Below are 17,852 nucleotides of genomic sequence, written 5' to 3'. Positions count from 1 at the left end.
GGGCATCCGGTGCGGGGCCACCATTCCGGGAGGATGGCTGCCCAGAGGGCGGGCCCCTGAGCCCCTGGGCAGCCCCGGGAGCTTCTGATCCCTGCCCACCTCAGCCACGGCTACTCAGATTCTTCCTTTAATTCCGTTCTCTGAGCCCCTCCAAGGTCCTCCCGGTGCACTCTGTTTCCCCTTAAGCTAGCCAAATTTGATTTCACTGCTTGCTTTCGGGAGAAACTTAACCAACAACCCAGAGCTCAAACAGGGACTTGGACCGAAAGTTAAATCAGTGATGAAGAGTGTTTTGGCCACATTTGTCCTTTGCCCTGTTTATCTCAGGAGGCTCCTGGGGGGTCGTGGAGCTAGGAGTGGTCAGGTCATTAGAAACACTGCCTCCCCCCGGCCCCCGTATGTTTCCAGGGAAGCAGTTTACCCCAGGACCCCTGGAGAAAGCCCTGGGCACACCCGGCTCCACCGGTGAGCACAGCAAACCTGGGACATCGTCCCACCTCCATGAGCCAGCACTGAGCCGGTCTGGCTCCCTTTCTAGGTGTGCCCTCCCCCACCTGAGACACAGGACCCCGCGGGCGGCAGCTTCTGTGTCAGTGACATCACGCAGCCCCCTCAACAAGCCAGCCCCAATCAGAGCAAATCAGATTGCAGCAGAACAAACTTTATTTCTGTGAAGAAGACTCACACTTGGGCATTTAGTATAACTAAAGGGCTAACTCTGGAGCGTGGCTCATCGTGCTGTGAACTACCCCATTTCCCAGTGGTCTTCTCACTCATCCCCGGCCTCCTGGCCTTTCTTCCCTTCCTCGGGGTCTCCTGAGTCTTTCAGATTTTGGCGAGCAAACTCCTCGAAAACCAAATTTTCATCCTGAAGACTAAAACAGAACAAAGAACATTTTGATCATGGCACACTCTTGGAAGCTCGCAGTGAAATCTCAAGCGAAGTAAGACCCTTGGTCTTCCCTTTGCAACAGGGGAACCGATCAAGATTTTCCTACAGGATGGAGCCTGGGACCAAGCCGTTCTCCTCACAGCTTTTCACGTAAAGTCTCTTTAACAAACACAAAGAAGAGAAAACGAAGGAACCCACAGAGCAGACACACATGCCCGGGATAACCGAGGGTGTCCTCGTGTGTGCGCATGTGTGAGCAGGTGTGTGTGCACGTGCAGGTGTGTGTGCAAGCCATAGTACTAGGGAGCAGAAGGAAAACCAGAGGCTGAGGAGGTGTTCGGAGCATGTGGTGTGTATAAAAAAACCCCAAAGGGGCTTTGTGCCTGAGGAGGAAGTCACAGAACACAGGGAGGCTCAGGGCAGTGGCTCACCTTTCCTTTGCTGTAAGCATGGAATAAAGGAGAGAGAGAGAGAGAGAATTATCAGCATAAATTCTTTTTTTTTTTTTCTTTTGAGAGACAAAGGGAGAGAACACACACGTGAGCAGGGGGAGGGGCAGAGGGAGAGAGAGAATCTCAAGCCGACTCCACGGCCAGCATAGAGCCCAACGTGGGGCCCCATCTCACGACCCCGAGATCATGACCTGAGCTGAAATCAAGAGTCAAAGACTTAACCGACTGAGCCACCCAGGCGCCCCTATCAGCATAAATTCTGTGGATAGCTGCACCTGGAAAATTTCTTCCTTATTTTGGGGACTTTACAGTTGGAAGGAAAAGAAACCTAGATACGTGCTTTTCATAACAACTGCGTGCACTCCCTCCCTCTTTGCCTTTTCCAGCTGCCAGAGCCTTTCTCTCTGCACATCTGAACCCCGGTCTCCTTGACAGAACACCTCGCCCTCACCTCCTCAACCAGAACAAACCATAGCCTCACCTCTGGGAGGCTTTCTCTTTTCAAAGGGTTTCCCCCTTCGGGTCCTTTGGATTCTAGCTAGAGCTGAGTCCCAGGTGCAGCTATGACCCTCCCTCTGGGCCCATCTCACACGTTCAGGCCCGGCTCACAAGGGGCAAGTCCCGGGACTGGACGTCTAACCAGCACCTCCCGTGGCTGGGGGGTGCACTCAAGCTGGGGAACCAATCCCAGGCCCCCCCGAGGTTGGTTTCTCTGTTAGCATGGTGATCATTTTGTTGTTGTTGGGTGATATTTTCAGATATGTTTTGCAGCACCTGATTAACTGCTATTCATTTGAGTGGTTCTTTGTTGTTCATTTGTTCCTTCAGTTTTCTGCCCACCTAGTAAAGTCCCGTAACCCTCAGGGGTGAGCCAGCAAGAGCCTAGTGAATAGCTCCAGAGGGTTTTTCGGGAGCACCAGTGATGGAGAGCCACGGCTCTTGTCTCTCGGGCACTAGGAGGGAAGTGTCTGTCTGGGCTGCTAACCACAGACCAACGGAGAGGCCCCCGGGCAGGAACCATCCTGGGCTCCCCCGCGTGCTAGCCTAATTACACTACCTGGGACCATCAGCCTGAAAGAGAATCAAATCAACACCTGCATTCCATGGTGGATGCTCTTGACAGGGGATAATAAAAACTTGGTAGCATTTCTGTAGTGTCTATTAGGTATAAATTACTTGGCCCCAGGCTCTGGCAGAACTTCTTAGCTACAACTTAGCGCTGTTTCTGCTTAGTCTACCTGTCTAGACTCAGAGCCGGGAACCAGGCAGGTAAGATGTTGAGCAGTCCTGTGCATGAAAGTCCTGTGACTCAAATCTCGGGAAGTCAGAATTTAGAGGGCACGGGGTGATCTGTCCTTTCTCCCCGAAATCTCACAGGACAAAAGATCACCGTTTAGTCTTGACCTTGCGGTATGTTCAGTGGAAGGGCCAGAATGACTGGGACATGGAAATGTCATACCCAGAAAAGGAAGAGCCCCACTTCCCCCAACTTAAGGCAAAAAGTCTGTTCACAGCTCCAGAAAACAATCTGGCATAAACGATGGCATCGCCTCAGGTCAGAGTTTTAAAATATTCTTTTGAATGTCCTTGAAAGGGACCAGAATGCATCTCAATCTCACATAGTTAAAAAACAGTATCCGAATGATACCAGCAGGTACGAATAAGAAAAATGTGGCCAGACTACTTTTTCCCCAAGGTACATTGACTATTTAAATCCAGAATACCTGGAAAAATACTTGGAGACAAAATATTTTTAGAGACAAACCCAAAATGAATAGGGGGGCTCATCCTAGGGTTTAAAGGTCATTTCATGATCAAGCTACAAAAAGCTATAAAATATAAGAAAAATAAATCTCGTTTGTTTATACCCCTTTTTTTCAGCTCAGGTCCTGGTCTCGGGGTCACTAGATCGAGCCCCGCGTGGGGCTCCACACTCAGGGAGGAGTCTGCTCATCCCTCTCCTTCCGTTTCTCCCCTCTCTCTCTCAAATAAGTAAATAAAAATCTTTAAAGATACGTATTTAAAAGCCATACTGAGCTCTAATTCATATACAATTTTCCTAGTGACAGGCACAGTCCAGTGGTTCCTACTATATTCACAGAGTTGTACCAACCATGACTGCATTTCCTGCAGACATCCATACGAGAGCCAATGGATTTGCAATTCAAAGGAGCCAAGGAGTCAGGAACCCGGCCTGACCCCTTTTTCTAGTATTTTCTGTACTCTCACCACAATTGCCACCGCCCAAAATACTCATCTTGTGAATGCCTGTTAATGTTTCCAAATGAAATGCAAAAGCCTCAGCCTCTCAGAGGTATTTTGCACCTAAATTTTCTTTAAATCTCAATCCAGTTCTCTTCCCACCAGAGCTTCTGCTTGTAAGTCATCCCTGATAAAACCCAACAAGAGAGTCCGTGTCCAAGAGCAGGGATGCTCTGTTGTCCACATGCTAACTGAAGGTAGACAAGCCGTGGCTCATGGCTCGTGGCTCGTGGCTCATGGCTGAGGAGATGAACACTCCTCTGTGGGCTGGCCCCAGGGTACGGTGACGATAACAAGCAATCACCTGGCGATGCCCCCCCCCCCCCCCCCGGGGCCGTGGTCTGGACGGACCAGCAATGAATAAATAAGAAATCTGCAAGTAAGCCAAGACAACATGTGACTGACCTGGGTCCTCGGGCTGGGGGTGCATGAGGCGGAAAGGCACCTCAGTGGCCACTTCACTGGAAAAAAAATACAGATGGATGAGAAGACACACAGGATTGTAAAGCACACAGAACAGAGTGGTGACTGAAGAGATTCCAAGCTGGAAGAGGATTCAGTGAGATTCAAAACAAAACAAACCAGAAATCAGGAAGTGGTCAAGGAGGAATTTTAAATGTATTCCCCGGAATGCAGTCCAGAAACTTCACTTAGGCATGGCAGAGACAGCTACATTTTGTAGGTTCATTGCCCTTCCTTCTGGTTATTAGGTCCAGTGATGTGCTGTGGTGGATAGAGAAGTGAAATCCTACAGAAAGGATAGCTTTGAAAAAAAAAAAAAAAACCTTTGCAAAATGTACACGACTTTTTATGTGTTCATTCTATGTCAAGATTCACATGGTTGCTTGTTAGAGAGCAGAAGAGAAATGAGCAGCGCCCGCCACGCCAAATTCCAGAAGCTGAAGGGCTTCGGGGTGGCTTGGAATTTATACAAAAAGAAGGAAAGGGGTCAAGATGGAGAACAGAAGGCAAATCTGGGCCAAGGAAGAATGGAGAGGAAGGAGTGAAAGAGCAAGGGTCTCTCCTTGCTTCACCCAGGACCCACCGCCTCCTACCCCGACGTTACGGCTTTGGTCAAAGCACATCTGTGTACAAGGCAACTCCGGTCATACCCCAGTGCAGATGGGGTCTGGGTTCCACGTGAGGGATGGAGACAGTAAGAGCCAGGATGAACGAGTCTGTAAGGTCAGCGCCTGCCTCGGACGTGGCTTCAGGCCTGCCACTTTGGGCATGATTTGAAAAAGGTAGCTGTTACTATTCACAACGGCCAAACGATGGAAACAACCCAAATGTCCACCAGCTGCTGGATGGAGGACCCAAATGTGGTCTGTCCACATCGTGGAATATTATTCAGCCATAAAAAGGAATGAAGTATTGACATATGCTACAACACGGATGAACCTCAGAAACATGATGCTCAGTGAAAGAAGCCAGTCATCCAAGGACAGATACTGCCTGATTCCTTTTATGAAATAGCCAGAAGAGGCAAATCAATGGAAATAGAAAGACCAGGACCAGTGGTGGCCAGGGGCGAGGAAAAGGGGGGAATGTCAGAAACCACTTAATAGGCATGGCTATGGTTTCCTTTTGTGGTGGTAAAAATACGAAGGAGCCAGAGAGTGCTGACCATTGCACGACATTTTAAACGTCCTTGATGCCACTGCGTTGTACATTTTAAAATGGTTCAGATGGTAAACTTCATGTTACATACACACAGACACAAAGAAGCATGCCAGTTCTCTGAGCGTGTGTGTGCATGCGCGTGCATGCGTGTGCATGCGTGCGTGCGTGTGTGTGTGTGTGTGTGTGTGTCCTTGCCCAGGGGAGGCTCAGCTATGGTCTCGAGGAAACATCGCCAGCCTCACACCAATTAGGCAACATTCGCACAATGCCTCTGGAAGGCAGTGGGCCTCACTTCATAACACCTCTGAGCAGAACTGCCAGCAAACCAGATTTCACCGTTACTATCTTGAACCCCAGATTGGTTCCCCGTGATATCCCGGGAATCAAGCAGGGAAGGAAGGTGACCAGGCTTACCTGGAGGAGAGCTCTCCCAGAAAGCTAGGAAATAAAAGCAAACAGGGCTGGTGAGTGTCCCAGTGATACCACAACCTTATTTCCCATTATTCAGAGGTGGACATGTCCCAGGCACGCTCCGCACTCACAACTTACAGTATCTTTGCAATCCTGTAACATTCAACTCAGCTCTTCCTCTCTACTTGTGATGTCATCTCTTTCTCAAGTGGATTAGCTAAAAAGAGGAATCACTTAGGTCCAAGCCCTGATGTTCAAGAATATACCACAAAGGTCTTTGTGGAATACACTGCTATTCACTTATCTTGACTACTAAGAAAACCTCTACTGTTTTAGATCCTCTCAGAGAAAATCAAAGGTAATGCTACGCACTTTGAAAAACACTACAACTACAAACACAGGGCTAACACAATTTGTAAAATCAACCCATGCTCTACTTTGTTGTCCCAGCCAAAATTGGGGGAACTCATTATCGACTTAGAATCACAGAATATATGCTTGGACTTGCCTTTGCTGGCTCGTCAAGGTAAAAGGTCAGAACCTTTGGCAATAGGATTTGAAAGGAAAGTGAGAATTCAAGTTCTTTCCCTCCTAAGATGCAAAAATGGAGATCTACCGAGAATTCGTTTGGCAGCTGCCCTTCTTTCCTGAAGTGTGATGTAGCACTAAACAGATTTTCCTTTTTGGCGTATCAACTTCCACCACGTGAATGTAAGCGCACACACTTCCACCAAGTAGTACTAATGTATTTCGTAGTTTGCTCCTTCTAATTTTTCCCACGTGACGTCAGTCAAACAGAATCGACGACGACGAGACAAATAGAATCTCTCCAAAACTCTACTTGGTCATCCATAGAATTTGTAGATCTTTCTTCCTTGCTGGCTCCCAATCATTCAGGAAAGGAAGAGTTCAGACAGGGAGAGGCCAAGACAGAGCCCACAGCATTGGCTCTTGGACACTCACCCTGACACCGTGAGCTTCACCTTGATTTGGTAAGACACCAGGATGCCCATGACAGTCCGGTCTATGCCCTCCTTTATTCTGCTCAAACAGAAAGGAAAAGTGGAAAATTACAGAGGAACAGCACAAAGCAAAGACTGGATGAACAAACCCCTCACCTCCAGACAAGCCTATTAAAATGGGAGCATCTTCTTAAGGAACTGGTGAATTCAACCAAGCTGTCAAAGTCCTAGAACTTTCCATCGTCACGGGAGGGGATTCCTTTCCTGCCTTGTAGCTTGGCATTTCCCCCCTGGAAGTTCAAAGGCCAGAGTGTGTTTCCCGGTTCTTCCTACTCTGTCTCCAGTGTTGTTCACCCCTGCTTATCAGCCAGAAACAGCCCCCTCCTCATCCTCCTTGGCTCCTCCCTCTCCCCACCTGCCATCCCTGGCCAACCACGGAGTTCTCCGTAGGCTCTTCCTGCCTCTATTATCTCAGTGACTTACCTCCCACGGGCCCAGCCCCATCCCTGAGCTCTCAGCCACTCTGCAGCCAGAGGGCTCTCCCAGGGTCAAGCCTCAGCGTGGCCTGGCAGTCAAACTGTGAGCTGGCCTTTCCCTGCCTTTGCCACCTCACACCCTGCTATGCCCCAGTGTCTCCCGTGCACCAGCCTTACCACACACCAGCCTGGAATGCCCTCCTTCTCTGCTAACACCTCAAGTTGAAGTTGATCCCCCTTTGTGAAGCCTTCCTGGCCATCTGCCATCAGCATGGGTCTCCCTCCTTTGTGCTCTGGCCCCCAGCACCCAGCATCGTGTTGAAGTGAATGAACACAGTGTGTGAGGCCATTGCCCATGCCCCCAAAGGGAGTGCTGTCTAACTTTCCCCCATAGGAACTCCATTCCAGGTTCTACTAACAGGTGCTGAGCTCTTACTGACAGGCACCGTGCTGGGCATCATAACACATTGTTATCTCATATGCCGTCCGTTGCAGGGACATTAAGTATTTCAGGATGCCCAGTCACAGGAGTTAAGGTCTGAAAAATATCATGACACGCTAGCTACAATAATGTGAATGACAATAGACAACATGGCCAACCAAGGAAGCTGAAGGCTTGAGGCAGAAAGCAGGGCACGATTGTGTTGAAGGTCTGAGAAGGGTCTGAGAGTACAGGGCAGGTTCTAGGCCCAAAGACCCCAGCCCCGGGATCCCTTTCATGGGAGGCACCTTGGACATTGCTCCCAGGGCCATGATGCCCTTCAAAGACTCCATCAGCTCCTTGGTGCCTGGAGCTCCTTGTGGAGGGCAAATGCCTTCATCTGGAATCATGGAATGTGGTCACTCAGTTGAGACAGGCTGGCACCAAAGGGGACAAAAACGGGTGCAAGCCTGAGACCCCCATCCCCCCCGTTGCTAGGACTGACTGTCCGACTTGTACTGAATGGAGTCAAACAGCTAGGGGAGAGAATGTGCTTCAGCTCATGCCTGAGAATACCCTGCAAGCCTCCCTCCCCACCATCTTTCTAGAATGGGAGAGTCTCTCTGCACCCCCCCACTTGCTCTCTCTCTCAATCTCTCTCTCTCTCTCTCTCTCTCTCTCCCTCTCTCTCTCTCTCTCTCTCTCACACACACACACACACACACACACACGGAGCTTAGGTAATTCAGGTTCTGCTGTAGTTGTCACTTTCCAGGGCCCTGGAAGGCAGCCCTGGAGCTGGGGGTGAGGGAGCGACTCGGGTTAGGAGTGGCCTTTGCTCGGTCATTAACGGACCAGGTGAACATAGTCAAGCCTCTCCTTCTGGCTGAACTTCAATTTCCTCATTCATAAAATGAGTATAAATTCGCCTTCCTCACAAAAGTGTCGAAGACTTACACGGTTGTGAAATAGTCCGCAAACCATACAGCGTTTCTATAAACGTGGTGTGCTACTGTTGGTTTCGCGATGGCCACACCCTGGAATAAACTGATCTTATGTCAGCGTGCCTGCCCGTCGCTCTCCCAGACCTTCACCAGAAAGCCTTAGAATCGAACATACCAACTTGGACCCTTCTCCTCAGAAAATCCTTTGACTCCCATGATTCCGCTTCCTGCCAAATGTTTGCTGACCCCACTCTTGTCTCGGAGCCCATGGGCCACTGAGCTAGGGGGTCGTGGAAATCAAGCAGGAGAGGCTCTTCCCGATGGCATCCCCTTGCACGTGGCCTACTGGGGCCACGGAGGGAGCCCCAGTGCATCACACGGGGGATGGCAGGGAGCGGGCCTCGAGATCTCCCCCCCTCAGGGCTCGCCAACCGACACGCTCTGGGAACAGAAGCCTCGAAGGATGGCTAGACATGGCAGTGGACAGTTGACCTGGAAGGCTCCCTCCGGTTTGTGCTAGAGCCACTGGCGAAATTCAGCCAGCCACTGGTTCTTTGAGCTGGGGTCAGCAGAGCAGTGCTTAGCTTCATTGAAATTTAATTAACCTCTGTAGCTATCAGGACCTCCTGTTCTTTACCTTCCCTGGTGGAAATGAATAAACGATCATTCCACCACGCATGCGGCCACCTGCATTAGTCAGTTTATTTATTTTTATTTTTATTTTTTAAGTAGGCTCCACGCCCCATGTGGGGCTCAAACTCATGACCCCGAGATCAAGAGTCACACGACCTACCAATTGGGCCAGCTGGGTGCCCTGGCATTACTCAGTTTCTATGCTTAGGGCACTACACTAGCTAATGATATTTTTAGAAGGTAACGGCTGACATTTCTGGAGCACTCACTGTGTACCCAGCACCACATTTTGCATGGACGGTCTCCCGTAATCCTTATAAACCTCTCCATGAGAAAAGACAGCACCCCCACTGTACAGATGGGAAAACTGAGGTTCTTAGGCAGCCTGAGTCATTTGCCCAGGGTAGCCCAGACCCTAAGCAGTGGAGCTGGGGTTTGGCAGGAGGCTGCTGCCAGAGCCCACTGCTGTAACCACCGTGTCACACCAGGGGAGGGAGTATGGGCCCCGCTCGGGCCACCGAATCAGCACTCTGCGCCTGGAGTGACAGCCATCAGGCTCCACGTGAGCGCACGAGCCCGGGGGTGAGACAAGAAGCGGGGCAGACCGGTACCACCTCTGCACTGAGTCTTGGCGGCTCGTCTCCCGAGCTACAGGGACTCACATGGTGCTGGAGGCAAGGTTCGTGTCCTCGTGCTTGATCTTCCCATCCAGGGCGATGCCCCGTCTTTCACGGTTGTTGGCCAACAAGGGCACCAGCGTGAGCGTCGTGGTCAAAGTGCTGTTTGGTGGCACTTTTTCTCTGTAGGAAGAAACGCAGAGGGAATAACTATTATTAGGGCCATAAAGCCACCATTGGTCCCATGAGACCCTATCTGCCATCAAGCATTTTCCAAGATCCAAGGTCCCTGTGACTCACGGGGAAGATAGTTCAGGTTATCTGTGCACTCGCCTTACGAGAAATATTGGTGACATCTCAAAACAGGCTGGCAGCAAGTCCCTCATCCTGCGAGTCACTGAATTTCTAGAGTATTCTGTGGGGCTAAATGAGACTAACACAAGGGTCAGGGACCACAGCAGTCTCCTCCTGAGACTTCGCGACCACACCATGGGCTGCAGGCCATCTGGTCAGTGCCAGCAAGAGAAGCCTCAGCTGGAAGTCGCCTGTCGCCGAGAGCTGTTGCTATCAGGAGGATCGGGCTATTGAGGAGGGTGTGGTGGGGCCCTCCGTGAGCCGTGCAGACCTGACTGGTTTGGTTCAAGGCACACGTGCTCTGTCTCTCCCGGTTCTTCCCTGTCACTGGGTCGCCGGTCAGGTGGTGGGAGTCTCAGCCTCTGACAGACACAGGGAACCCGTGCCAAACAGTGGGTCTGCAGGTCGGGGATGGGGCTGGGGGCACAGCAGTGAGGGATGCTCCAGGTCTGGAGCATCCCTGGCTCGTGGAGCCTGCAGAGGTGGCTCTGCTGTTCACCGGCATGCTCCACCACACCTGCATCCAGAGGTGTCCATGCGGCCGCAGGGCCCAGCCAGCCGGCTGCCTGTGTCAACACTCTTGGTGCACGGAGTGGCCCTAAAAACGCTGCCCAGGAGTCAGCCCCAGAGTTCTGGGAGCCCCGGGGTTCAGGGATGATGACTGAGGCTCTGCAGCCTTCTGAGTGGCTTCTGGCCTGAGACCTGTGAGCACGATCTAGCTCAGCTTTCAGGCTCCCCACCTCCCACCCTTGGGGGGATCCTACAACGGTCGCCAGTGTCCTGGGAATCATTTGGTCCAAAATGCGCTGAATTGCCGAAAAGAAGTCCAGATAATGGGCTATGTGAGGGGAAAACTCAGCCAGGGGCCATTTTCTCCTTTCATCATTGAGCATATGCCAAAAGGTGAGCCAGGGAGGCCCCGGAACCGGAGGACATGTGAGGATGCACCTGCAGGGGAGAAGAGACCCCCCCCCCCAACCAGCAGCACGAAGGGAGCAGCCGATGAGCTACGGCTCTTTCCTGCCTCCCTCCCCTCTGGACCTATATTTAAACATGGGGCCAGATCTGCTTTGAGTAATAGTTTATTCCAAAATTGTCTTTTAAAATTTACGTCATGTTCTCCTGCTGAATCAGTTTGTGTTTCCTCACCGGCCCCCTTCCTGTAGCTCTGGTAATATTTTTTGCACACAGTGGTGTTGAGACACATCAGAGAGGCAAAGAGGAAAAGACCTGCCTGAGCGACCCTCTCTGGGGGAGGCATCACCCCAGTAACCTGTGTGTGAATGAAGAGCATGGGGCAGGACCGCACAGGTCTCTGGCTCCCCCATCACAGGGTACGCCTCTGCTTTCTGTTCTAATGAAGGGAGAGAAACGCTCCACGGCGCGGGGCTCAGAACTGACAGACCACCGGAATCCGGCCGTCATTGGTAGCACATTTTCAAATTGAGCTGAAGATCAAAAGACAGAGAACCCTCATCTGGGCAGACTGATCATTGGCTTTTGTCTGCACCGGGGGCAGAAATCGTATCAGATTCCTCTGGACTTATTCCAAGGAGCAACAGGAAGTTTCAGCTGTTCCCACCGTGACATTTCAATCTTTATTTCTCTCCTTTCCATCATTCCTTGTGAGTGAGATCTCCAGGAACTCTTGTGAAGGAGAACAGAACTGAGATGCTAACTTTCCTTGCAGCCCTTGAAGTGAGAAAAGGGGAAGGAAGGGAAGCATCCCATTTCCCTCTTCAGGATGAACAAAAGGGGACCTTGACAAGGAAGCCTGAGCCACCCAGGAAATAGAAACCCAAGCAGCTACTCACTGTGTTTCTTCCTGGGCCACCGGCTTGGTGTAATAGTCACTCGAGTAGAGAACCACGTTGGCCACTTGTTCTACTGCAAAGGGAGGAGAGGGGTGGGTCATTCGACGTGGAGTGCCCCAGTCATGTGCACGGCGCCCGCCGGGGATGCAGTGGGTCTTCCCTCTCTAATGCTGATGGAGGGTCCTTCTCAGGCTTGGCTTTAAGGCTGGGGTTTCTGAGTTCTGTCCTCAGGCCACTCCTGTGCACCAATAACCTGCTCTGTGGAAGCTCGCCCCCATGAGCCAGCCTCCCTAAAACTGCACCTCCCAGGAGCCCCCTACCTGCTGAACCCATGCCATACCTACCCCTGGGTATCCTTCCAAGTGTGCCAGAACTCACCATTTGTGCTTTCTCCAAACCCGCCACCCCTTCCAACACTCTCTTATTTAATGAGCACCTCCTTCCAGTTGTCCAAGCTAGAAACCTTCTCCCGGCATCATACTCCTGACTCGTGCATGTGGGTAGGAAGGTGGGCTCCAGAGCCAGACTCCTTGGGCTCAAATCCCGGCTTAGCTGTCAGCCGTGGGGCGAGTCACTTAACTCCTCTACGCCTCAATTTCCCCATCAGCAAAATGGGGGTGACAATTGCATCTAACTTCCACGGTTGTTGTGATGATCAAAAAAAATAATTTTTAATCTCTGTTCAAATCAAATTTGAGAAGTAAAAGAAACGATTTGTGTGAAGCACTCAGCACAGTGCCCAGCCTATAGAAGGCTACTAACATCTTGCTTCAGGAAGCTCAACAGCTTCTTTCAAAATTTAATGGCCTTGATGTGAGAACTCATAAAACTTTGAGAAATAATTTAAAATCAAAGTATCAGGGCGCCTGGGTGGCTCAGTTGGTTAAGCGGCTGCCTTCGGCTCAGGTCATCATCCTGGAGTTGCAGGATCGAGTCCCGCATTGGGCTCCCTGCTCAGCAGGGAGTCTGCTTCTCCCTCTGACCCTCCCCCCTCTCATGTACTCTCTCTCTCTCTCTCTCATTATCTCTCTCAAAATAAATAAATAAAATCTAAAAAAAAAATACAATGAAAGTATCAAATGACACTTTCTCAATCCTGCTACTTTGTGGAATACTGTATTGCACACTACACACAACATGCTAAATAATACCAGGTCCTCCGAAGAGCAAACACAGATGAACTACACCAACATAAGACAAAGCCATAAGCATGCACATCAGCATCAGGAAAACGCTATAATAATTCTTTAGTGTGCATGCATCAAAACTCCTGAATCTTATCTATGATGCACACACACAAGGAAAGAGGAAAGTGGTGTGTAACACAAGTGACCAGCCATCCTGATCTGCCTGGAAGTAGCCCATTTTAGCACTGAAAATCCCGGTCAAGAGGCACCCAGCTGGCTCAGGCATGCAACTCTTGATCTTGGGGTCATGAGTTCAAGCCCCATGTCAGGTGCAGAGATTACTTAAAGAAATAAAAAAGAGAGAGAAAGAAAAAGAAAATCCTGGTCAAGCCAGGACTGTTGCTCACCATAACACGCCATGAGTCTGACTTTGTCTTAGTCATTGAGTGTTGTTTGAGTTAGTGGTGAACTTAGAGGTCACCCTCCCTGGTCATTCTGTCATGTCTTTTTTATGTGGCTCCTAGAAGACCATGCTGTCTGACCATCCCCTGTACTTCGATGCCCTCTGAGCTGAAGAAGGGGGTAGAATAGCAGGCAGCCTGGCTTGGTCATCACATTGTGGTAACTCAACAGCAGACGCAATAGGGCTTTACCGTTTACAAAAGCACGTCCAGGCTCCAATCCCTGGAGCCTCACAAAACCCAGGGAGGTAGACCAGGAACCAGGGCCATGGACGTCAGTTGGGATTCAGAGAGGACGCACAAGGCGCGAGCCCACAGATTGGGCCCGCTGTCCTCAATCCAGTGCTTTTCCCACTACGCTGTGCTACCTCTGTCCAGAAAACTTAATTCTGATCCAAGAAAGAAAACTCCTCCCGTGGCTTCTCCCCGGGGTCTGGCAAGGGGCTCCTCCAGGAAGGCACGGCATGGAGTGATGGAGGATCGCCTGTCAGGGATGTTGTTTCAGGACAAAAGACAGCCCTAAGCTGGACACAAGGTGGCACGAGGCAATTCTTGAGGGTCTTTCCTCCTGTGAGTTCCTGCCGTCCATGACAACAGAGATAAACAGGCAGTTCCAAAGACCCCGGAGGGCCTTATCTGCCCAGAGAAGAGACCCTGGGGAAATATGACCAGATGGAGAAATTCTAGAAGACTCTGCCTTCCCGTTTTGAGAAGAAGTTCCTACCTAATGCTTTAATCTTCTTCACCGTTTTCTCTGTGTTATTGGTCACGGTAATGGTCACCAAAATGGGCTCCCCATGGAAATAGATCTGCAAAAGTTAGCAGGCAAGTCAGAAAAGAGGAACAGAGCGTGGTGGTATCTTTAATCTCATGGCTTTCTAGGTTTATCTCCGTCCTTTAACCAGAATCAAAGCGGCTGAATTCCCACACTTTCAAGGAAGATAAAGGGATAGCAACAGGGTTCCGTTAGCCAGGGTCCCGAACATGGTCTGCCTCGTCTGTGGTGCCCTGAGGAGGACAGTGTGACCGAGGTGGCGTGGAGCAAGGCTGCTCACACCTGGAACGCGCAGTCCTGAGGGTCATGGCAGCACTGGCCAAGGGGGTCCCCAGTGGAATCAGAAGGCCATTTGGGGCAGAATGAGGGCAGTGAAGGGGAATCAGTGGGGAGCCCAGGGGCAGGGTTCTCCTCAGCAGTGAGCCCCACGTGATCCAGGCCCGGGGGGGCACACCCTTGCACACGTGCACACGCATGGGCACGCATATACACACGGTATGCTGAGCCTTTGCCAACATGTCTGCATGACTCCTGGTGACCAGAGGGACCCGAGACAGCCCCAGCTGGTGGTTCTTCACCCTCCTTCACCACAACATCCCTAAGAGATGCCATTCACACGTGACTCGGCCACCCCTTCACCATTACGTGGAAACTTACATTTTCCAGGGAAGTAAACAATTTGCAAAATCACTCCCATCGGAGCTAGTAAATGAGACCATGGGGCCGGGGGCGGGGGGGGGGGGGCAAAAAACGGCCTGGTCAGGGGCACTCGGAAACCACCACCCTTCTCCCTGGTTGGTCTAGGACTGGCAATGCAGTGGATGTGGCCAGTGTGACCCTATCGTGAGGGTCACCTTTACTAGCTCCAAATTATGAGAAAAAGCCAATTGTTCATAAAACAGTGGTGCTTTAACTACACCTAGACACAAGATGACTTGCAACACCCCCGCAGCAGAATGGGCCCCAGGGCCTGCTCCCATGCGGGACACAGCGCCTGTCCGAGGCTCACCTCTTTGTTGAGGGAGACAGCCAGGTGCAAGGGCTTGTCGGACATGAAGAACTGCCAGGAGGTGTCAGCTCGGGGCTGGGGACCCATCTTCGCTGGCGCGTGTTGTACTTTCCGGATCAGTAAACGCACGGAGCTCCTGCGGGTGACAAGCGCAGAGAGTTCTGGGCTTATGGCCGGGTCTCCTCGGAAGGTGTCCAGGCCTCTCTCCCCGTCCTCATGCTGTGATGCTTCAGGAATACTCCCAAGGGGTGACGGGTGAAACAGAGAAGGGAGGAACTCCATGTTGGGGTGCAGGAGGGCCCCAAGGACCTGTGTTCTGGTCCCTTCTCTGAGGTTTCCCCAGCTGGGTGGTGTGGGCTCGAGGTCACTGTCACCCTCGGTTCTCAGGGCACAGCCCGGGGTGGGCAGGGGCTGAGTGTGCCTCGTGTGACATGCTTCCACACTCTCAGCAAACCTGACTTACTGCAATTGCTATTCATTACAGCCAGCCTCCACGGGTGCGTGTGTTAAGTGTGAGGAAAGAGCCTTGAGGGCACGATAGAAGACCACGTCCAGGTACAAGAGGGAAAAGTGAACACCAGGGCCCAGGGGGTGCGGGAGGGTGGGGGGTCACTGCCTGATGGGCAGAGAGCCTCTCTTCGGGGTGATGAAACATTCTGGGTGTAGACAGTCTGGGGTGCGGATAGTGGACAGTGCTGTAACTACGGTCCCAACAACACAGTGGATGTACTGAATGCCTCCGAAGCGCACACTCAGAAATGGGTAAAACAGTAAAACTTCATGCTGTGTATATTTTATCACAATAGAGGAATTACCGAGAAGAAAACTAAAGAGAGGGAATCCAGGGGCTGCTAGAGACTTATGTGAACCTTGAGGTTGTTAGCTCCTCCGCCATTTTCCTTTTATCCCCCCAAAGGACGAGCCACGAACCCTGCCCTGTGTGTGGACGTCCTGACGGCCTGGGCCGGGTGGGCCGCAGCTCCCTGGCCATGCAGCCCTGGCGGGGGGGGAGTTCAAGGGAGGGGCGGCTTCCCACCCCAGCTCCTTGCCCCCCACCCTGGGCACTGCCCCTCGTCCCACAGCTACACTCTTACTTCCTGGGCACTTTGTCCGATTTGTCCTCTGCGCTGTCTCTGGCAAATGCTTTGACCTCAAAGTCGACCCCGCAGCACTGCAGGCGGCAAGAGAAGAGACAAGGGTTCAGCCAGCACCTCCCTTCCCGGCAGCTGGGATGGGTCACACGTCCCACCGGGATGTTAGGTGGCACCTGGTCTTTTTGTCTTTGCCATGTCCTTTTGAGGGTTACCCCATGAAGGCTGGATTTGCCTCATGCAGAAAGAACGTAAGGAAGGGGTGAGGTCAGGCCGAGGAGCGGGCTGTGGGCCCAGGCTCCCAGGGAGATCACATATGGTGTCCGGCCCTCCCCACCCCCCCAGTCTAGCTGTCCCTCTAGCTGTGACCCCGCATGCATGGCACTGAGGTCACAGCGCCCACAGCAGGGGCTAGACGCAGGTGCTTACGGGGCTGGCAGGGAGTCCACAACTGCCCACACTGGCCACCAACCCTGGAGGGCTGGTCGGCCGAACCCAGACGCGGCCCGGCTGGAACGGGGGCGGGTCCCGGCACCGGTGGCTCTTCCAACTTTGGCAAAGAAGCCGGAAATGGAACTGGGGGCAAAGTCTTCTGATTTGGAAAGTGACTCAATAGCAGTACGTTGTGTGGGCAGAACAAACGCATCTGCCCCGCGGGGCCCCTCCCCACCCTGCTCATCTCTGCACATCACCGCGCTCACCAACCGCCCCGACGGAAAAAGTGCAACTGGCTAAAGGACATGGATCGGTTGTGTTGACGGTGGCATATGAGCCACAGCCTCGTTGGTTCTATAGCCAGGGAATCGTGACAATCCTGAAATCTAGTTTAAAAATAAAGCAGCACGAGGGGCACCTGGGCGGCTCCTCCTGGTGCACACTCAGCCCCTGTGCCTCTCTCCCCGCCTTGGGAGCTCATGCCTGGCCCACCCGCCCCTCTCAGCGCAGCGGCCAGGGTGCCCTTGGGAACCTACTGCTCAGAGCCCAGTGGCTCCCCGCTCATTGAAAAATGTCTTCGGGGCCCCCACCTCCCCACACGCCTGACCTGCTCTCGCCATTTCGCCCTGCTCCTCCCGCCCCCACACGCCAGGCAGCGTGTCCCCTCTCTCTGGAAGGCTCTCCCCTGGGATAGCGGGAGGCTTCTCCTTTATCCTCCTAGGGAGGTCTTCTTTTAAAACATCCTGAACAACCACCCCACCAGACTCTTGCTAGCCTCTTGTTCTCCAGAGTGCCTACTGTCCTTGGATGGGCCCTGTAGACACTGGTTATTTCGTTTTGGACTGATTCTCCCCAGTCGCCTGTGGGAGCCACGAGGGGCAGGACGGACTACTGTTCCATCCGCAGGCTCTGGCCTGGCTAACAGCTGCTGAAGACAAGTGACAGATTCGTTGTAACATCTCTCTGCTTTTGTGCATGTCTGCAATTGTCCACAACAAAAGGCTATTTTAAAAAGTCATTTGGGGGCGCCTGGGGGGCTCAGTCGTTAAGCGTCTGCCTTCGGCTCAGGTCGTGGTCCCGGGGTCCTGGGATC

The 17,852-nt window shown here is 52.1% G+C and overlaps 1 protein-coding gene across 1 annotated transcript in view; it reads right to left on the bottom strand.

The window, feature by feature from the left end:
- Positions 1-653: 653 nt before the first annotated feature.
- Positions 654-17,852, bottom strand: part of SAG (S-antigen visual arrestin) — a 31,008-nt gene continuing 13,809 nt past the window's right edge. The window contains exons 7-16 of the mRNA XM_035726723.1: positions 16,328-16,404; positions 15,234-15,369; positions 14,174-14,258; positions 11,862-11,934; positions 9,739-9,876; positions 6,604-6,681; positions 5,644-5,667; positions 4,012-4,067; positions 1,324-1,333; positions 654-875 (exon numbers count right to left, since the gene is read on the bottom strand). Of these exons, the coding sequence (XP_035582616.1) occupies positions 770-875; positions 1,324-1,333; positions 4,012-4,067; positions 5,644-5,667; positions 6,604-6,681; positions 9,739-9,876; positions 11,862-11,934; positions 14,174-14,258; positions 15,234-15,369; positions 16,328-16,404 (783 nt within the window). The 3' untranslated portion in view covers positions 654-769. The remainder of the gene's footprint in view (positions 876-1,323; positions 1,334-4,011; positions 4,068-5,643; positions 5,668-6,603; positions 6,682-9,738; positions 9,877-11,861; positions 11,935-14,173; positions 14,259-15,233; positions 15,370-16,327; positions 16,405-17,852) is intronic.

The sequence above is a fragment of the Zalophus californianus genome, chromosome 3 (assembly GCF_009762305.2).
Source record: "Zalophus californianus isolate mZalCal1 chromosome 3, mZalCal1.pri.v2, whole genome shotgun sequence".
NCBI classification, from domain to species: Eukaryota; Metazoa; Chordata; class Mammalia; order Carnivora; family Otariidae; genus Zalophus; species Zalophus californianus.
Note: the sequence above shows the minus strand (reverse complement) of the source record. Positions and strands in the feature narration are given on the sequence as shown.